Here is a 22378-nt window from a genome sequence, read left to right as displayed (position 1 = left end):
ACTTAGTATTAAGAGAGTAAACAGTGGTCAGAAGTGCCTTTACAAAGGAGGAAGAGTCAGAGATTCATGAGCTGGCAAGAATGCACAGCAGTTCTTCACCACCAGGGCAAAGCTTTTGCGTATAAATGAATCTCTTTTTGGAAATGGCCATTGACTTCAGTGTAGTCAGGACTCTGCACCCTTTATGCTTGTTTTTTTGTTAACACTTATCTAACTTCAGTGACTAATGAACATTTTAGAAAAGGAGGTAATTGTTAAAGATTTAATACCCTTCCCCTTTCACATCATTGCCAACTCCAAGCATTCAATAATAATGAGTCAGGGACCCCCAAAATCATGACGATTTAAAAATCATACATTTGTGGCTTCTTGGTTTTTGCCTTCTGGCTTTTGAGCCTTTAGACGTCAGATTTTCAAGCTTTTCGCTGCTCTCACGTGGGCTAGAAACTTTAACTGGCAAAAATTAAAGATGGGATTCTCTTGTAATCACCTGCTCCAGGAGCTGAAGCTTTGACAAAAACACCAAATTGCGTGAGTTGACAAAAGTGCTTCAGTTAAGGTGTGTGAGCTCATACTGTACATCTTGAGATGCCCCCTATCACTCAACATGTCCTCCAGCAAAGCTAGGGAAGACCAAAGTAAAATGCAGCCAGAGAAAAACAGTTTAAAAAAAAACCAAAAAACTTTCAGGCCTTGTTAATACAGCAAAAGAAGCAAAGAAGGGCATAAGCCCAGTTTTTTAAAAATTATTTGCAGGTCACTTGAAAAAAGGCAAAAAGAAAAGAGTTTTTAAATAAACTTATTTATCATAAGCAATTGTACCCAGGGAGACGGCTCCATAATGCTAGTAAAGATATTTGATAGACTTTTCACCTAAGAGGACATGCTGCTGTGAACTGTGAATTTTCAGGGGAAGAAAGAGAAATTCTTTTGTGTGGTTGACTGTAATAATAATCAAGGGAATTGTATGATCTGTGAATCACATTAACTTTGATTTGAGCCACAAGCATCAACCAAGGGGGTGGTGAATTTTCAGATCTCAAAAGCTTTAGAGGAAGCTACTTAAGTGAGCAATTGATGGCAGGTTTAAAAAAAATCTGAGTGAGTGAAAAGGCCTTATTGAACCACTGCATTCCATAGATGAGGTTTAGAGCTTTCTGCTCAAGCCTGCAATTACATTACAATTCATTGTCACAGCAGGTTCCTGAGGGCATAAGTACTGAGAAGAAAAAGATAAACTGCAGCGTAAAATATTACAAACCAATTGCATTAAGAAATGTTGCTTGTTTTGAAATTGTAATAAAAATGTAGTTTACTGTTTCTATTACAAGAAGTAACAAACATTATTGCATTTATTTCTCATTTAATAAGGTAAATGCTTGTATAATTATTACAGAAATATTACTATTAAGTTTTTTGTTGCCATTTTAAATTGGTTTCAGCTTATATCAGCTTTATTCATTAGGAAAGAGGAATGCATGTTCACACTGACATTTATTATTTAAAATTTATTACCTTCCACATTCAGGGTATTTCTACCTGTTGCTTTTGAAATTGGTCCTGCTCATGTAATTCTTTTCTTTTTTCCTGGGTTGTGGCTTGCGACTTGCAGAAGAAAGAATACAAACACCTGAATGAGCAGCTCTCTACACTTACCTCTGCCTATGCCACTGATGTGGAAAAGCTGAAGAAGGAGCTGGAGCAATATCGGCAAAATCAGGGGGATGATAACCAGCTTGTAAACTTGCAAGAAGAGATCAAGAGCCTCAGGCTGGAGCTCGGGAAAGCCCACAGTGAAAGGAAGGTTATTGAAGACACCCATGATAAGGAGAAAGATCTACTCAGAAAGGTATCTGTTGTGTTTATCACATGCCCTCCATGTGGTGTGTGGGTGCTGTGGAAGGGGGGCCTTTTTTCAGACAATCAGAATTGGATGCTTCTGTTAAGAATTAAAGGGTGAGGTTTTTCAAAACACCTACAGGACTTTCTGTGGGAATGAGGCATTGGACTCTCTGATGTGCTTTTGAAAGTCCTGCTTTTTCATCCTTTTACTAGATGAAAGGCGCCTGGTTGAGCTCTTGAAGCTGAAGTCTGCTGCTTATCCACAGGAGGGGGAGAGCAAGTGACAGTTCAAGCTTCCCTGCCTGTGTGCCTTAACCATGGCCTGGGCATGGTGTTAGGAAGGTGTTTGTGTCGGCTCAATTTTGCACCGAAAACCTTTGCACAGAAACCACCTGGGCACAGTCAGGTCCTAAATAACTGTGCTTGCTAAGTACACAAACATGCAAGGCCTGGCCACATACATGCTGCTACTCTGTCTGGTTTCTGGTGATTTCTAAAACACAGAACACAGAAAGCACCCTGAGAGAGCTCACAGAACTATTTAAAGGATACTACCATGTTCTGATCCATTGTCGGGAGTGAGGGTTTGTTTGTAGTCCATTACCATTCAATATGTGGCCATTCTGAGACTGCTAGTGATGCCGATCATGGTGGTTTTGTGTTGTGGACACCTGTGTATTAGGAACTGGATTGAGACTGCCATATCACTTCCCATAAGCAATCAGCCTGCCGTTTCTAACACCACTTACTACTACCAACTTAGCTGGATTTGAATCATACTGAGCTAGAGGCAGAAGCTGCTTTCTCCTTCTCTGTGTCGTTACCCCTGAGTAATCCATCTTTCCTGAAATTGGAGTTATGTAAAATGTTGCCAGTATTGAGCCGTTGTCCAAGGAAAGCGCTGTAGTGCGAGCAGATACTCGACTCTAAAGGTATGTCTACACAGCAATCAAACATCTGTCAGCTGACTTGGGCTCGGGCTTCGTGGTGGTCAAATTGCTGTGTAGACATTCAGGCCTTGGCTGGAACCTGAGCTCTGGGATCCCACAAAAGCCCGAACATCTACACAGCAATTTTTAGCTCAAGGCCCATCAGCCTGAGACAGCTGACATGGGCCAGCCGTATGTATGCCAGAGGTCTTTTATTCCAGGTGTTTTAAGTGTACCCTAAGGGTTTTAACAGTGGGCTAGAAATGATCTTCTGCTCAGAAGTCTCTCACTTTATTTAGTTTCCCATACAACATATCCCAGTCCACTCTGGTAACTGGAGAACCAAGGTCTCGGAGTTTAACTTATCTCCAAAATCCTAAGTAATACTTGTAACAGGTGGGCAGACATAATGAGAGTGGCTCCTCTTACTTCTAGATGCTGAATTCCTGGAGTGGTTTCTGTAATACTGCTATGGGGAAAAGCATATGGCTTGTTGACACAAGGAAATTGACTGGAATAGCTATTTGGAATAAAATATTCCAGAATAGGTCTCTTTGTGGACACAGTATTCTGGAATGAAAGTAAATTTATTCCAGAATAATTATCATTTTCATTCCTCAACGGAGTGTCCACACAATAGCTTATTCTGCAATAACTATTCCTGTTCATTTCCCTGTATCTACAACTCCTTAGTCTTAGAGTTCTGATGATTTACTGTGAGTGCCACATTATTAAATCACTCAAACAGCCAAAGCTTTACAATTAAACCCATTAAATTTTTTTCCAAAGGATGCTTAGTACCATCATGCTTTCTTCATGTCTAACTTATTTGCAAAATCAATCACAGGTGCATTTATTATGCTGTTTCCTGTTTCTCTGTGTGGCTGCACTGTTTTGTGTACTGACCTAGGTATGAAAAGAGAGAAATCAATGTGTTTGCTTGCCAAAGAGCCAAATTAATGGTTACCTCTCGGCATAGGAGACAATTCATTAACTAGCTACAACAGACACCTTCAGAGCGTCAAAGGATGCTTTATTGAGGAGGCAATAGAGTTAGGAAAAGAACCTTTCTCTTTGTTGTTTTTGATTATAATTCCCTTCGATTATTTAGAAGAAGACTCCATTTAATAACAGACAGGGAAGGCACTTGGAAGGTACAAAAACATAGGGGTTGCCTTCCCTTGTTATATAAATGCCAACAGCAGCAGAAATATTAGGTACTTACCCATGTAATGAATAGTTCAGTTTCAAAATGTGGTCCCTGCTTCCTTCAGTGCCAAGCAGTGTATATACTATATCCGACACCACTTTCTCTCACATTGAAAATCAGCTTCCAGTTGCTTTCTCCAGTTCCCTGCCAAAGGGAAAGTAGAGAGTTTTTTATTCTGTTGTCTGGGCCTTTTTACTGAAGAGCTGTCCAGCCAGAAAAATTTGTGGTGAAATGCAAGATTTCAGCAATCGTTTACCAGGAGTGCAGCAGAAATGGCTAGAGTTAGTGAATTTTAAAGTAGGTAAACTGGAGGGCTCTAAATACCACATGAAAATTGTCAGCTGAAAACTAGCAAAAACTGGAAAAATACAGGGTTACCGCCAAAATTTTTCATTTTTGTTTTTTTTCCCAACAGAAAAACTAAACATTTTAGGGGAAAGTAGACATACTACAAAAGTTCTCTTTTAGTTGAAAACTCAGTTTTCCATTGCAAAAATTTTTGACTGAAGATTTTTGACCAGCCCTAATATTTCCCTACCACACAAGGGTGTCATGAACCTTCATGTCTCTGAAGCACTTTGAGATCCTGGAATGGAAGGCTCTCTAGGGGTGTAAAGTATTATTTATTTGTTAGTAAAGTAGGGCTTTGATAGTTGTTGACAAATGATGGCCTCTCCCGCTCCCTTCCAGCAATTGGGTCATTGCTTCTAGTTCCTTTTAGAGCTCTGTAGTGATTTGAGGAGTGTGTAATATAGTCACCATAGATGGCTCTAGAGAGAACAATTATTGGGAATTTTCTCACAGCTAGTATAGCAATGTGCACTGTGTGTGCACTCATGTGTCACCATGGTGGTCATGGCAGGAATGCGTTCTCTTTAGAATTTAGCACAAAAATCACTTGAACATTTTTTTTCCAGTTAGATCGAGTTGACAGTGTCCTTTGCTTTCTTGGACTTGTGACAGCTACTGACATGACCAAGTCCATTTTAACTGCAAAATTTGTTCTTAAGTCTTGCTCTTTCAGCTTTTTCTCTGCCATCTTCGTAGTTTTAGGGTAGTTCTCATTTATCGGATCAGCATCTCCTTTTCCTTTTTCTGATATGGATACTGAGAAACAGTTCTTTATAGATTTCAACAGATACGCAACAGAGTTGTTTGGTGAGCTGTAAGAAAAGATTTTTAGGACAATCCTAATATCTTTTTCCACCCTAAAGGGGCAGCCTCTCAAAAGTGCTCAGTACCTGCACCTGGGGCCAGATTTCAAAACAGCTCCCAAATAAGGACCAGATCTTCAAAACTACTCAGGACCCAGCAGCCCCCACCATGCAAATAAGTAAAATAGACCGTTCTCAACAGGAGCTGCTGGTTGCTGAGTACTTCAAAAAATCCAGACACTTCACTTAGGTGCCTAAAGGGGAGCTGAGATCTCTTGAAATCTGGCCCAAAAGGAAATGTGTTGTAGGCAGAGACTTCCAACTGGAGAATGAATTTCTGCAGCATTGCTGCTGTATAACATGCTCTATTTATCTGCACCTACATTAAATGGACCTTTCTGTTCTCATCACATTTCTCTGAAACGTGAATGTTGCTAAGTTCCCGTTTCTCTTTCATATGGAAACAAGAAAGCAATAATCAAAGACCCATTAGGTCTGATATAAAAGAGCTTTCATTTAGTGTTTATCAAGGATAAAAGATAGCTTCTGGCTAAGTATGTTTCTGTTGTGGTAGCTCATCTATATACTATACTTTTCTTTCTCTAACTGAAGTTGGGCCCAAGACTGCAAAATTTTTATTTTCCATTCCCAGTGTTTGTGAGTTACTTTCATAGACACACTGTACTTTAACATTTGGGAAATATTTTTTACTCAGTTAGCTTTAAAGGTATGTAATGTAGGTCTCTACCACACAATCAGCTCTGTAGCATAAATTAGAGTCTTTTGTCAAGTCTGGCACTGGGTACTAGTTTCCCATATAAATGTATAGTTGAAACTAAAACATGCTCCAGTTCTCAAAGTGGAAACAGTGGCGTAGCTATAGGAGGCCATGGCCCATCCACTTTGAAAGCAGGCACACCCAATCTGCTGCCGACGCTCTGCTTAAGCTCCCTTGGCAACTGGAGTGTCGGGCAGTTTAGTTTCTCGGCCGGTTGCTCCCCGAACTTCTTGCTTCTGGTCCTGTGACCTGAAGTTGGAAGTTCGGGAAACGCTTGTTTTGTGGCCGGCCCACCCGTGTCAACTACAGGCCCTGTCAAAAAAATCAGTTCTGGCTACACCCCTGAGTGGAAATATTTAGTTTTTCATAAATTCATAGAATAATAGAGTTTGTGTAATCTACTCTGATCTCCTGCGCAACACAGGCCATACATCTTCCCTGAATTAATCCTGTTTGAACTAATTCATGTTTCAACTTCCAGCTGATGGATCTTTTTACACCTTTGTCTGCTAGACTGAATACTCCTCTATTAACAAATTCCAGTTCCCCATTTAGGTACTTACAGACTGATCAAGTCACCCTTTAACCTTGTCTTTGTTAAGATAAATAGTCTGAGCTCCTTCAGTCTACCTCTGTAAGGCATGTTATCTAATCCTTTAATCATTCTCATGGCTCTTCTCTGAACCTTTCCAATTTATCATCAAACACCCTTCTTGAATTGTGGGCACCAGAACTGGACACACTGTTCCAGCAGCAGTCACACCATTGCCAAATACAAAGGTAAAATAATCTCTCTACTGCTAGATGATATTCCCTTTTATACATCCAAAGATTTCAAATAAAATATTTTAAATACATAAAACTAAAGTTCATCTTCTGGTACAGCATAATCATGTATTGGCCCAGCTCAGACAATCAGTAATTCTGCATCATATAGAAAAAGGCTTTACTTCGTCTCTGTATCTCTCTGTAGTCTGCAGCAGTATCCATGATGCAAACCTATTGTGCACATGGAATTAGCAGATAGCTGTATGTGGATAGCAATTTCAGTGATAGCTTGTGAATAGATCACTATACAAATTTTAAAGTTATAGTTGAACAAAATGGTGTGAAGTAGGTTGAGTTCTGATTATATTAGAATGTTCTCTAAGCTTTTACTTCCACTAATAATTGTGGTAAACCATATTTATTTTTTTCTATAAAATACCCAGTTTATTCTGCCTTTCCAGAAAACTGAGGAATGCAGTATGAAGAAATAAATTAGGCTGCCACTATAGATACATCAGTTTTAACAGGGTTGTGTCATTATTCTTTCTTAGACAGTGAAAAAACCTTCATTATGCTATAGTATGAAGCTGGTTTTCTTAGGCAGCTCAAAATCCTCATATGTTCTGTGCAGCTATTTTCTAAGTTATGATGGTCATACTATGAGCTACAACTGTGTAGACCTTGAGAATAACATATATATTGGAATTCTGTGTGATGTTTTCTTCTCCTCCCTGTCAGCAGTAGAAGTGTTCAACTTAAATAGAGCAATACATCACATTTCTTAATGTAATGTTTTGATGTTTTGACTTGTCTAAAATAATAATACTATTGAATATATTAAATATTACCAATGACAAATAGATTTAGTAGGTAGAGTAATGCTGCTAGTTTGACTCCAGGAATGGTGGTCGTGTCCTACAGATCATCTAGCTTTACTTTGTCTCATGTTTTAAATAGCATTTTTTATAACTGCCACGTTTAATAGGGGTTCTCAGTGCTCAGTCAGTGCAGTCATCAACTATTTGTCAATTACCACTATTTGAGGAGGAGGAGGATGAATTATTACTGATTTATTACCTCTTTGTATTAGGGTAATATCTAGGGGCCCTGCTCAGGATTGGCACCTATTGTGCTAGGTGCTGTGAAAATAGAGTAAAACAGTTCTTACAGCCCACAGTGCTTATAATCTTAATATAAAATTCAATCAGTGGGTATAAACATAACATTTCAGAATTAAAAAAGTTTGAAATATGTCATATTTTGTTTGTAAGGCACTTAGATACCATGGTGATAAGCACAATGTAATGACCTAGTCCTAGACAAACACATCATCTGGAATATTTAAATGATCTTCTGTGTAGTCTTTTCTGTCTGAGAACATTTTCTTTCTCTTTATTTTGCCTCTAAATTCTCTGTTAATTGGTAGGTGTGCTGAAATGCTCTTATAACTGGTAACACCTCTTCTTGGACAGTTGGGTATCCAAAACTGCCTAGCATTCTGGTTTTATATATATTGTACATCACTTTTTTTCATTTTTTTAGAATATTCAGAATAATAGTGTACTTTTTCTCCTCTGTTCCTCTTCACTGTTCTGAACCCTTTCACAACTGCAGCATTGGTACTTTCTCTCCTCAAATGTCCTCAGCATATTATTGTGCTGTTTTCTTTCATACTCCAAGTCTGTAATTGTAACATCTGCAACTGGCATTTGCGCTGCCATAGAAATCTATACCTGGCAGATGCCTGTTTGTCTGATGTTTTGATTCTGCTATGTAATTGTTACTGTATAGGAGGAGCCTCTGTAGAATATTGTATCAAAGTCAGTGTTGTAATTTTAAAGAGAAGTATAGATCTACTTAATTATGAGCATGGGCTTCTCAGTATTTGGATGATATAATCAAGTGTTGGAACCCTGTGAATAGTATGTATTGTGTTCCTATTCAATGAAATGGATACATTTTGCCAACTCGATCTTTATTGCATTAAGAGGTTTTTCAGTAAACACTTGAGCACATGGGACAATTCACTTTGAAAATAAACACCCTTCAGTTGCAGTTAATATCTTTTTTTACCACTCATGCTCTTGATGCAATGAGAATAGCTCCAAAATGGCGAGGGTGGAAAAACCGGTTTAGTTTAAAGGAAAACAAAAAAATCCAAAAAGCCAACCAACCAAAAAAAAAAAGGCAAGTGAAACTTAATCCCCATGAAGAGAGCCTGACCTTGAGCTAGTCTTTTACTTTGCCTTGTTTCTTCCTTAGCGCGTATCAGACCTAGAAGATGAGAATGCTCTTTTGAAACAGGAAAAAGAGGATCTTAACAACAGAATCCTGTGTCAATCTGAAGGTAAGAAGAAAGGTTTATGGTTTCATAACACTTGCAATAAACTGGGGATTAAAGATTTTTTCTTAAAACTAGTTTTTCCCATGTGCCCCAGTAATGGCTCATAAACTGAAATGTGCTAATCTTCCAGTATTCTTTATTTCTTTGACAATGTTTGTTGTTGTTCAAACAGTTCTATTCTTTCTGTACTGCCAGGGGATGACAGGACAGAAATCTGATTTAATCAGTGAGGGATTAAACATGGAATATAGTACCTAAAGGGTTTTTTCATTAATTACATCTCAGAATTTCATTAGGATGACTCTGATGGGGGAAACAACCCTTTAATGCTGACAGATGGGAGCTTAGAAGCAGAGATGTTCAAACAGTAATATTTGGACAATGACAAAGGGTGTCTTGAATGTGACAGAATGGAATGATTTTTTAAAGCAGAGATTTAGATTGTGTGAGAGAACTACAGAGGAAACAACCAAGAAAGTGTATCATACACAGCCATAGGAGGCAGATATATATAATTAATCTATTACATTAATCTCATTGTAATAACCAGGTGCAATATAAAGGGGATAAAAAGCAAAAGTAGCAAAATATATTGGCTTCATTGGAGATGAATTTTTTAGTGCCTTTTGGCAGGCACTAGCTAGAATTAGGCATGGTGCATGCCAGGCTTTCTGTGGAAGCTTCCCAATGGACCTCTGCCCAGGCACTTCAGTCCTGATGGATTGCCAGCAATCCAAGGACTTAGATTTTCAAAAATTAAGCTTTGAGGTTCCTATTTAGGCACCTAAACAAGACACTCAGTTTTCAAGTGATGCACACCTAGAAACTCCTGTTGAAGTAGATGGGAGTTGCTGGGTGCTCAGCACTCTTGAAAATCAATACACTTATTTGGGCGCCTGAACTACTTGGTCAATATTTAACTTCAGACACATCCATATGTGAAAATGTTGTCCCCTCTTTAGAGCAGACCGAAATTTGAACCTAGAACTCATAGAACTCTGCTAGCATGGCTGCACTTAGTGTTGAGGTAACATTAATATTAGAAACATTAGGGCTGGTTGACGTTTTTCAAATTTAGATGAAATTTCAAAATTAAAAAAAAAGAATTGCTGAAAGTCTTAGGTCAGCTCCCATTGCAGTAAATCAGAACACGCCTATTGCCTTCAGTAGAAGAGGCAGACTTACACTGAGCACTTCGCAAAATCCCGCCCTTCTTTTCTGATGAATAGTGTAGAAATGGAAAGTTCTGTTAGGTTACCCAGTCCATCTCTTTTCCAATGTAGGCTTCTTGTTTTTGATATAAGGCTCTATCCAACACCATTGAAGTCCAATGAGACTTCTGCCATTGATTTCAGGAGCAGGTCCATAATCCCTTCCAAAGGGAAACTTGCCACAAATGTTCTCTGTCTACAAGTGAATGTTTCCACTATGTAAAATCTTGAGAAAAGTTAGTTTAGTTGTTTTTTATTTAAATGCTAATTTAATGTTTGGCTATATAAAAATAAATGGTAATTTTGGCTGTTGCCAGTTTTATTTTTTTCTCCTTCAAATAACAGGGGGAGGGAGAGAAATTTGTTTCAGAAAAGAGTTCTTGCAAATTAATAAATTGACGTATAAAAATGAACTATTTTAAAATGCCCATAGTATTCTATGCAGTAGGAAAGGATTAATGTTTTTGGAAGTACATACACAATTCTGCAAGTGGTGCTTGTGTTCATTCAACATGCCTTATGGGAAGCAGCCAGTGAAGATCACTGTAGAGATTTTTTTAAATGTATGGAATAGCAAAGACAGCTTTGTATAGCGTAATCCTGCACTCCCAGAGCTCTGTATTTATGTAGGGTTCTTTCTTTCTCATCAATCATCTCTAGTCTCGTTACCTCTTTGTCGTCACCAATCATGGTTTGATTACATAGATTTCCCACTTGACATCCAAGATGTGTAAATGAGGCATTTCCTGACAGTAACATGGCATGGCTAGTATGTATATGCTTCACTGCCCGGTACTGGGTTGAATCAGACTGCTCATTTGTGCATCATAGAAGTCGTATTTCTAATAGCTAAAGGAGTTTATCCTTTACTCAAATGATAGAGACCTCTGCTTTTGGAGCAGGAGTATTAAAGATCTATTCTAACTGCATCCATGAAGTTCCAAATAGCTGTTCTGTGCACTGTAGTGACAACCATTAAATTCCTAGCTGGCCACAGATTTGTTACAGTATAGTCACTGAATATTAGTGCAAGATTGCAAAAAAGCCACTTAGCAGAGAGCATTTTGTTCAACTATAAATCATGTTGCAGTTGCCTATAAGAAATCAATTCAAAACTGAGTATCACAGTTCAGTATATCTCTTTTAAAGATGAATTTGCCCAAAACACTGTCAAGGAAAATCTCCTGTTGAAGAAGGAGCTGGAAGAGGAGAGATCTCGTTATCAGAACCTGGTAAAAGAGTGTTCAAGGCTGGAGCAGAGATATGACAATTTGAGGGATGAGATGACTATTACAAAGGTAATGGAAGAGGTTTTTTACATTACCCCTGCTCTCTGATTTCCTGTGTGTATTATTGGTAGTTGGAAAATACAGCTGAGGTCATTCGATGACAACAATGCTATTATAGAACTCGTTTGTGTTGATGTTTCTGAGGGGGAAGTTGTGCATTGAAATTATACCGACGGCAACTTCTTTGGGAATTACACGGCCTCTTCTATCCTCTTGGTCAAGAATTTACAGATTCCTCATAAACAGATTTTTGCCTTGCTGTTCATCTTTTCTCTATTTCAGCGACACATACTCTGTGTTGTTCAATTCTAAGAAAATCATTGTGGCTTCATAAACATAAAAGTCTAAGTTTTAGATTAAGCCTTGCTAGAGTTTTCCCAATAGCCTTATTGATGATTAGCTATTAAGTGATGCTGTCAACCAGTTCAAAGGCTGAACATTTAAAAGAAATCCATAAGGATGTTGTGACAAATAGGCTTAAAACCCAGATGTGTTCAAACTTCACAAATCATATGCAGTAAAATGGCTGCCAAAAAAAAGAGAAAATTGATGTCTGGTGTGTAGACATTTTTTAATTTGTTGGTTATGGTTGTTCTGTTTGTTTTGTATGAATAAAGTTGGGTTTGTGTTTTGTTATTTTAAACTATATTTTGATTGAACATCCCCATGGGGTAATGTGAGCACCAGCAATAATATTGTATTAGTGCACAAGAACCAGTAAACAAAGCCCAACTACAAGCAAAAGGTAGACCCTCTTACCACAGTAATCTTAATAGTGAAAAATATTTTCTTTAAACCAAACCACTTCATGAAGAATCTTTCTTTTGACCAACAGATTCATTATGTATCTGCATTGTCTTTGTCTAGCTCCTTTTGTATGTGAGCTTTGGGGAAGAAACTCTCTCTCCCTCTGTGTTTTGTATAGTCCTGGACATAGTGCTTTGACTCAATGAATATTATGAATACATTATTTAAGTAGAAAGTGCTGTAACTGTACATGATGATTTACCAAACACCTAATAGATAAGGTCCATGTCCCGAAAACATAGTTTATATAATCCTTAGTACTGTCTTTTCTACTAAATCACTCTATGATCTTTTTTTGGACAGCAGACCCCAGGACACAGAAGGAACCCATCTAACCAGAGCAGTCTAGAGTCTGATTCCAATTATCCATCAATCTCTACATCTGAGATAGGAGACACAGAGGATGCAATACAACAAGTGGAGGTACCATAAGTTAGATGGGCTATGTATGGTTCTGGCTAGTCAAGAGAGAATAATTGATGTGTGACTTACTCTAAATGGAGCCCATAGAGAAGAGTACAGTTTTGAGTATGAAATGTGACAAGTGAGAATTGCTCTGTTTTCATCCAATGAATGATTCTTGTTAATTGTATGAGAGGGAAATCTTAAGGCCCAGATCCTCCACTGAGCACAACTAAGAACTCAGTGCAGGGTCAGGCCCTGCTTAAACATAATGAATTGATGTGTAGTGTGCATCCTGGTAAATACCTAAGGAAACACATGCAAAACGTTATTATGACTGACTATTAATAATGCTGATTGTAATATTACACTCCTATAGCATCTTTCATTCCAAGGGATACCAAATTACATTATAAACTCTCTAACGAACAGTTTTCTTGGTTTGTTTTTTACAAATACTTGCCAGCCAATACATCCTCCATAATGAACAGAAGAAATGTCCTAGATAATTATCTGACCTTATCAAGGAAGTGAAGAATTATTGGGGGGGAGTATATTTTGCTTACTCTCTGGTAACAGAGGCATAGGCCAATTACGTAACAGTGCACTTCATATTTAAGATGGAATGTAAAATACAGTCTGCTAGAATAAAGGCCTGGGATGCTTAGGGTACCATTTTCTAGTCCATGACTTTGAGCAAGTCACTTTGCCACTCTATGCCCATCTTCCCTATCTCCCTTACCTACCTCTCCTGTCTGTCGGTGAGGCTTTTTAATATCTGTTAAGCCTTTGGAGAACTGTCAATGAAAGCCTCCACTATGCAAATGCAATGGATTGGGGCCTCTACACAATACCAAAACCTTAGTGTTGGTCACACCTCAGTATTAAAGCTCCATTTACAAGTAACATATGAAGGGTTCATAAATAATTAATGGATGTTTTAAGCCTGTGACCTACACTAGTATGTCTCATTGATGATTTTAAGCCAGTCAGTAGAGAATTTAATAGATGGCTATAAGCCATGGCTATAAGCAATGTATTGACTCAGTGAACTAGATGATAATTGATTAATCTGTTAAAATGCCTTTTAATCATTCATTAATCCTGTATTACCTATTTATGACTGGAAACTTAATATAATGTGTGACTTAAATATTAATATTGGTCTTTCAAAATGTGGAAACTTCATAAAATTCTTGTGTTAAATATTTGATGGTGATGTGAATGTATAGAGGAGTATATAGCCCATGTACTGTTATTGAGTGGAGCACTCACCACTAGAGCTGGGTGAAATTTTTTAACCAAAATTTTTTCCATAGAAAAATGAAGATTCAGTGACACCCAAATGTTTTTTGCAAATACGTGTCAGTTTTGCAAAACTTCATTTTGGAGGCAGTAGGCATACAAATTTTCTGGGGAAAAAAATTAAATGCTTTTATTTTTTTTGGTTCGAAAATAAATTTTTCATTTATAATTTTTTTAAAATGTTTAATTTAAAAAAAAAAAGTTTCATTTTGTTAAGATTTTTGTTTGGCCCCAAACTAAAATTTTGTTTTGACTTTTCGATTTGCCAAAAGTTTTGAAATTTTTAGTTTTGGTCAGACCCAAAACAATTTTTTAAACTTTTTGAAGTTGCCAATGAAACACAAAATAAGTTATTGCTCCTACTCTGGTCACTAATGCTTTGGGATGCTAAATTACTTTCTCTCTCCTCCATGTAGGATGTTGGTTTGGATAAAGCAGCCATGGATATGACTCTCTTCCTGAAGCTACAAAAGCGAGTGAGGGAGCTTGAACAGGAGAGGAAGAAACTGCAAACTCAGCTGGAGAAAAAGGAAAAAGAAAGCAAAAAATCCCAGGTAAAAGATGCCCTTTCACTCATCTTAATATTAAATTTCATATTAAATTTCCTTCAGTGTGTTTTGGTATGCAGTGTGTGATTTAAGATTTGGGCACAATGGCCTTCAGTTAAAAAGGCCAAATAGATCATTGAAATATAGAGAAAAACCTTTCTGACACTTAAGGACAATCAGGCAGCAGCATGGTTTTGCCTGATGAGGTGGTTACAACAAACTCATTAGAAGCATTTGAGTTAAGAGTGACTGCATTGATGGGAAGATGTATATGTACAGTCCTCTTACAGGAAGATGTACTGGATGACCAAATTATCCTTTCCAACCCTAACATGTATAATTCACAGTCACAATATTGGATGCTATATATCTGATTTTATCATAAAGGACCTCAAAGTAATAGCCACGTATAGCAGCACAGAAAGGCAGCCTCTTCTGAGGTGGAGGATGGAGGCCAAAAAGGAAGGGAGGCCAACATCCCTTCCACGAGGGAAGGCAACATCTATGTAGATTACAGTTGCACAACATCAATTACAACAGTGAACAAGGTGAAATGTTTAGCTAACAGCACCTGGGCAATCCCTGTTCTTTTGAAAATACTTTTATTGTCCATGCACAGTTTAAGATATCATCCAACAGATACGTCCTCACACAGTGAAGCATGGCACTCAGTTTATCTATCTCAGCAGGTAAAGAGATGAATTAATCCTGCCGGAATGGAAACGAGTGATTCTAAAAATTCAAAGAATTTAGAATACCTGTCTGTCATATAGATGTCATAGATACTTATATGGCACTATTATCATAGTACCTGAGAGCCACACAATCTCTAATGTATTCATCCACACAACACCTCAGTGAAGAAGTGAAGTAGTATCCCCATTTTACAGATGAAGAGCTGAGGCACGGAGAGACTAAGTGACTTGCTCAAGGTCACACAGGAAGTCTTTAGTGAGGCAGGGAAATGAATCCAGCTCCCCAAGTCCCAGGCTAACACCTGAACCAATGGACCATCCTTCCTGTTCAGAACACAATGTTTAGACCACTCAGGCACATATCCCCAGCTCATGATCCATCTCAGCCTTGCATTTCCATGAGATCGTATGTAGGAGCTAAGAGGTTAAAAAATATTATCAATCTTGGAGAAATTGGAATGCATCTGAATAAATAAACAGAATTTTTACTGCGTAGTTATAAGCTTCCTTGAACGTAATCTCCTCACTCCAGCTAAAAAAGGGCTCGTATCCAGTGTCAATGCCACTCTGAGCAAAAAGGAGGAAAGTTCCTTCCTCAAAGTTTACTCTAATCAGAGTATAATTCAGAGGTTCAAAGTAAAAAAAAATATCCAGAGGCAAGAGCCTCCCCATGGCTCAGACAATTCTGCTAGCTGAGCCATTAGGTCTCCTAGAACAGGTGGCTCCCTGTACTTTTGGATACATCCATTTCCTTACTGAATATAAAGTCTACCCAGCAAAGTAATTCATTCTCTGTAAATACATACATCACTGCTATTCAGCCAGGAGTAAAAATGCTGTTTTATTTTATTGCCACCCCCTCCATCTGAACAATGGCTTTGAAATCAATGAAATGTAAAATCAATGTTTGAATGATTTATCCCACCATAGGGACAGTTGGCCCTACCATGACTGTTGGCCTGCGGTGTAGTGAATCCAAGATACCATTGATTCTGTTTACTAACCCTATGGGAAATTTTAGCTGTGAATTTGGTTTTAATATCTGAGACCAGCAAGTGAAAATTCAGCCTGAATAGCAGAAGGCAGATCAAGGCACTGTCTATTCATACATGAGTCTTACAAACATGAGATTATAACTCTCTGTTCTTGTTACTAACATGGGCCACCATTTTCAAACATGGATACCTGGAGCCAGGCAGCTAAATATATTTTAAGACACATAAGTAAGTGACGTAATTTTCAAAGTGCTAAGTGTCATTCATGCCTGTTGGTTTCAATACGCAACACCTTTAGAAACCAGCCTATTTATTTATGTACCTGTATGTGGATTTAGGATTTGAACTTCAGGAATGAAAGTGGGGAAATGTTGACCATAATACCCTCAAGCATGGTATGCATTCTACAGACATTAGACAGACCTGTGGCCCAAACTGTGTATTTTATATCTCCATGTTTTCAAGACTGAGTCTAATAACAGTTATATAGCATTACAGCCATTGCCAGCCCTTAGGGCATGTCTACACTATAGCCACTACAGTGACACAGCTACAATAGTGCAGCTGTGCCGCTGTAGTGATATAGTATAGATGCTTCCTACATCGACAGCAGGGGATTTTCCATGGATATAGTTTAATCCATCTCTCCAAGAGGTGTGATAGTTAGGTCAGTGGAAGAATTCTTCTGTCAGCCTAGCCGCATCTACACAGGAGGTTAGGTCCACCTAACTACCGAGCGTGGGGCATGAAATTTTTCATAGCCCTGAGAGACTTAGCTAGGTCAGTCTTAATTATTAACAGGACTCAGATAATAAATTGCAAAATACCAGTAGAGTTATAGTTACTAGCAGAGTTTATTCCTCCAACATCACTGTGCAGAATGTCTGAATTGCTTTACAAAACTAAATATCTTCCTATATTTTGGGCCTTCTTAGTATAGTCAGCTAAAAGGTCATTTAGCACAAGTACTAATCCACACAGTGGTATCAGAGAGTTTGTCCTTCTGATGAGAATAGAAAATAGTTGTGCTTTCATAAATACCGCTGTGATAACTATTAATATAAGTCAAATTTTAAAGGCAACCTGCATATTTTCCCTTTCTTTGATAGCAGTAACCTCTCTAAGATCTCCTGAATTGGATATTTCACAGCTCATTATGCTAGGTGGTATTTTTAGTTTGCATTATAGTGGTTCTTCCTATGAGAAGATAATATATACTATAAATAACAGTACATTATATAGCTGCATACAGTACACAGTTGCATAGTACAATACACTGTGTTCAGCAACACCAGCTGAATATGAAATGCCTAGTTCTTCTTCGAGTGCTTGTTCATATCGATCCCATGTTAGGTGTGTGGCTCATGTGATTGCAGAGCCATTGGCCATTATCTTTGAAAACTCGTGGCAATTGGGGGAGGTTCCGGATGATTAGAAAAAGGCAAATATAGTGCCCATCTTCAAAAAAAAGGGAAGAAGAGAATCCAGGGAACTACAGACTGGTTAGTCTCACTTCAGTCCCTGGAAAAATAATGGAGCCAGGTCCTCAAGGAATTCATTTTGAGGCACTTGGAAGAGAGGAAGGTGATCTGGAACAGTCAGCATGGATTTACCAAGGGCAAGTCATGCCTGACAAACTTGATTGCCTTCTATGATGAAATGACTGATTCTGTGGATGTGGGGAAAGCGGTGGACGTGATATACTTTGACTTTAGCAAAGCTTTTGTTACGGTCTCCCACAGTATTCTTATCAGCAAGTTAAAGAAGTATGGTTTGGATGAATGGACTATAAGATGAATAGAAAGCTGACTAGATCATCGAGCTCACCAGGTAATGATCAATGGCTTGATGTCTAGTTGGCAACTGGTAACAAGCGGAGTGCCCCAGGGATCGGTGCTGGGGCCAGTTTTGTTCAACATCTTCATTAATGAGCTGGAGGATGGGGTGGATTGCTCTCAGAAAGTTTGCAGATGACACTAAGATGGTGGGAGTGGTAGATACCCTGGAGAGTAGGGATAGGATAGAGTGTGACCTGGAAAAATTGGAGGATAGGGCCAAAAAAGATCTGATGCGGTTCAACAAGGACAAGTGCCGAGTCCTGTACTTAGGACAGAAGAATTTCATGCATTGCTACAGACTGGGGACCGACTGACTAGGCAGTAGTTCTGCAGAAAAGGACCTCGGGGTTACAGTGGACAAGAAGCTGGATATGAGTCAACAGTGTGCCCTTATTGCCAAGAAGGTTAATGGCATATTGGGCTGCATTAATAGGAGCATTGCCGGCAGTTTGAGGGAAGTGATTGTTCCCCTCTATTCGGCACTGGTGCACATTTGAAGTATTGTGTCTCGTTTTGGGCCCCCCACTAGAGAAAGGATGTGGACAAGTTGGAGAGAGTCCAGCGGAGGGCAACAAAAATGATTAGGGGGCTGGAGCACAAGACTTATGAGGAGAGGCTGAGGGAACTAGGCTTGTTTAGTCTGCAAAAGAGAAGAATGAGTGGGGATTTGATAGCAGCCTTTAACTACCTGAAAGGGGGTTCCAGGGAGGATGGATCTAGGCTGTTGTCAATGGTAGTAGATGACAGAACAAGGAACAGTGGTCTCAAGTTGCAGTGGGTGAGGTCTAGGTTGGATATTAGGAAAAGCTTTTTCACTAGGAGGATGGTGAAGCCCTGGATTGGGTTACCTAGGGAAGTGGTGGAACCTCCATCCTTAGAGGGTTTTAAGGTGCGGCTTGACAAAGCCCTGGATGGGATGGTTTAGTTGGGGTTGGTCCTGCTTTGAGTAGGGGGTTGGACTAGATGACCTCCTGAGGTCCCTTCCAACCCTAATCTTCTATGATTCTATGTGTGCATGCCGATGTGCATGGCTACCAGAGATTTTTTGCCTTTGTGATATCCGTAGGGCTGGCTCTGGTGCCCTCTAGAGTCTCACACTCGTGCTAGTACATGAGGTGCCACTGGCCTTGTGGCCCCTCAGTTCCTTCTTTCCACCCGTGACAGTTACTGGAACTCACTCTCTTTCTTATGATCACAAGTGTTTTGTAATGATTGGTGATTGTTGTAATATAGCTTCTTGCATATAGTTAATAGTTAGATGGTTAGATTTAGTGGCCCCATTAGGGATGGCCACCTTGGGATGAGGCTTGCCCTGTTTGCCAGGTTTCAAGCCATGTTCTTTCTGCCACAAGCACTTCCCGCTTAAGGATCCCCACAATAGTTGTTGGAAGTGTTTAGGGGACATGCACGGAAGGGACAAGGGCAAGATCTGAATGGACTTCAGACCATGAACTAAAAGAAGACAGGGACATTCACCTGAAAGTCCTGTTGATGGAGGCAGCACTCAAACCGGCCTCAGAACTCTCCCGCTCGGACTTGGTGCCAAGTATTTCAGCGTCGGTGCAGAGCACACCACTGTCACCGGGCCCTCCTTAACACTGTTCGTCTTCACCTGTACGAAAAAATGACAGAAGATACAGCTTATGGACAGAGGTCGTTCCCCCTCGCCAAAAAGAATAAGAAGGTGTGGTCTGGCAAAAGGACCTTTTGGGGGCCAGTTGCCTGCGTTGGAGCGGCAGGAGCTAGCTTCCCTGCCAAGGGCTTCAAGCCCGCTGAGGGAACTGCTTCCGACTCCCGGGAGTGCCCCTCCACCCAGTCATGTCTTCGACACCGGAGGCCTTTCAAGTGGCCAGGGACCTCATGGCCCTACCAGTGTCCCCCCCACTGTTGTAACACTGTTTGTTACATTAGACATCAGTCTTCAACACCATATCAAATGGCTACACCCTGCAGTTCTCACCTGTCCCTCTCCTTCCCTGTCCCTCTTCAGGAACCCAACTAACGAGCAACTCCTCGTCCAGGAGGTGGAAACTCTCCTGTGGGTGAAGGCCGTGGAGGAAGTCCCTCAAGACATGAGGGAAAAGGGGTTTTATTCCCATTACTTTCTTATCCCAAAGGCCAAGGGAGGCCTCAGACCTATCCTGGATCTGCATCACCTCAACAGATAGCTCAAGAGGCTGAAGTTCCACATGGTCTCCCTAGCCTCCATCATCCCTTTTTGGATCCAGAGGACTGGTACACCAGCATCGACTTAAGAGATGCTTTCTTCTACATCTGTTTTCCCTGGTCACAGGAGATTCCTCTGGTTCGTGGTGGACCAACGCCATTATCTATTCACGGCATTATCTTTTGTTATACTCATGAAATAAACAGCAGGATCTTATTCAGGGGTTTCTAACCTTTTGTAACTGTTCTTCGAGATGTGTTGCTTATGTCCATTGGATGACCCACCCTCCGTCCTGCCATCGGAGTTGACGGCAAGAAGGAACTGAGGGGGTGCAAGGCTCGCAGCGCCTCATATACCGCCGCATGAGTGCAGGGCTTCAGAGAGCACCAGAGCTGGTCCTATGGGTACGACTAAGGCAAAAATCTCTGGTAGCTGCACACATGGGTGTGCACACACCTAACATGGAATGGACATGAGCAACACATCTCAAGGAACAACATTTATGAAAGGTTAGTAACTGTTTTTTATTACTGTTCTTGGTTTCACAAATCAGATTTTTTTTTTATCTGTTTTAATGCATGTTTTTCAGGTATCTATTTGTTGTTTCTCTTAAGCAGAAGATTCATGTGCGCATTTATAAAAGCAGTGCTAAAGTCAACTCATGTGCCATCAATAATCTCCAACTCGCTTCAGCCAAATATTCCTATTGAACTTCAATAAGATTGTTCCATCTGGTGACTGGAGGAATGCATCAGAGGAGATGCGCAACTGCTTCTAACAAATAATCTCCATTCATTGACAGAGAATGAGATTTAAAGACCCTGGTTCGTGCTAATAGGTCATACATTGCTCCCTTCATATTTTAAAATCTTTCTGAAGCTGACCTGTGTCTCTTAAGGAGTTAACTACAAATGTGCCAAAACCCTGAACCTTTTCCCCTCCTAAAAAGTTCTCATAAACTTTTACTGGGTTCATTCAAGCTAGACCTGGTTCTGAATCATTCATAATTTTGTCCATTTCTAATTAGATTTCTAAGATTAGTATCCTTGTCAAGGTTCAACCCTCAACAGACACAGTTCTGCTCTGGGGCATGAATAATTCCAGATCCATTTTCAGTTTGGAATTGATGTGATTTGAGCTGAGCTGTCACTGTTCCTCACTGCCCAGCAGAAGAAGGAAAGTCAAAAATAGCATTTCTGTCAGCGTTGCCTGTTCTTTGATGCTGCTCTTTGCATTAAAATTTTAATTCCGTAGTAGCACTACAGAAGTAGAAAGCTCAGCCAATGGTGTACTTGGTCCTTGATGGAAATGTTTGGCTTTGAAATATATTCAAAGTCCCTCATCCTCTCTGGAAAACAACCAGCAGAATGACATTTCTGGCTATCAATATTGTTACATGTTATGTCCCAGTCTCTAGAAGCTTGTGTTGCCTCTCAGATATCTATAATGCATGCATAGTGCGACAGGTATAGGAAAATGGGGCTTCTCTTGTATCTTCCTTTCAGCCCATGTTTTGACCAAGATTAAGCCAGCCCCATCCATTCATGGAATAAAATGTCCAAGAATTGCAGATCTCAGTGATCCCAGTGGGATTTGGGCATTTCCGCCATCAAACTGGCTCAGTGCACAAAGACATTTAGTGTTTCAGTGATGAGTTTGGTGCAAGGAGTTCACTGATGATTTCATTTCTGGGAGTTGATTGCCCTGTTTTTGGTTGTAGTTGCAAGCAATCTATAGTTTGCCCTTACATGAGAATGAAGATAGGAAAGGAGGAGAAAAGAGAAAATCAAGAATGTCCTGGCACTACTGACCTGCTTGCACTTTGGTCAGGACCGAGAGTGAGTTAGCTAGGTAGTGGTTATAGGGAACCTTACAGCAGTTTTAAGTCCCATGTCCTTTCAGCAGCTGGCATCTCAAGTTGATCCATTAAAGAACCTAAAAGCAGCCAACCCACCTGACAGACCTTAGCTTTTACTCCTTTATTAGGCTCTTTGAAAGTTAATGTCCAAGTGTATTGTGGTTGGTAGCAGCTTCACTCTACATCTGCCCACCTGTTCGTTGCACTTGGACCATCAGGGCAGGTGCTCCTTGTCCAT

The 22378-nt window shown here is 39.7% G+C and overlaps 1 protein-coding gene across 2 annotated transcripts in view; it reads left to right on the top strand.

Moving 5' to 3' along the window:
- MYO5B (myosin VB) overlaps positions 1–22378 on the top strand; it is a 364799-nt gene that overhangs the window by 279365 nt on the left and 63056 nt on the right. For both annotated transcript variants that reach the window (XM_067545400.1, XM_067545401.1), the window contains 5 exons: positions 1613–1849; positions 8944–9028; positions 11386–11534; positions 12636–12755; positions 14456–14593. In XM_067545400.1, the coding sequence (XP_067401501.1) occupies positions 1613–1849; positions 8944–9028; positions 11386–11534; positions 12636–12755; positions 14456–14593 (729 nt within the window). The remainder of the gene's footprint in view (positions 1–1612; positions 1850–8943; positions 9029–11385; positions 11535–12635; positions 12756–14455; positions 14594–22378) is intronic.

Source organism: Emydura macquarii, unplaced genomic scaffold (genome assembly GCF_026122565.2).
Source record: "Emydura macquarii macquarii isolate MOO-44397 ecotype Brisbane River unplaced genomic scaffold, CSIRO-AGI_Emac_v2 contig_1045, whole genome shotgun sequence".
In the NCBI taxonomy this organism is placed as follows: domain Eukaryota; kingdom Metazoa; phylum Chordata; order Testudines; family Chelidae; genus Emydura; species Emydura macquarii.
Note: the sequence above shows the minus strand (reverse complement) of the source record. Positions and strands in the feature narration are given on the sequence as shown.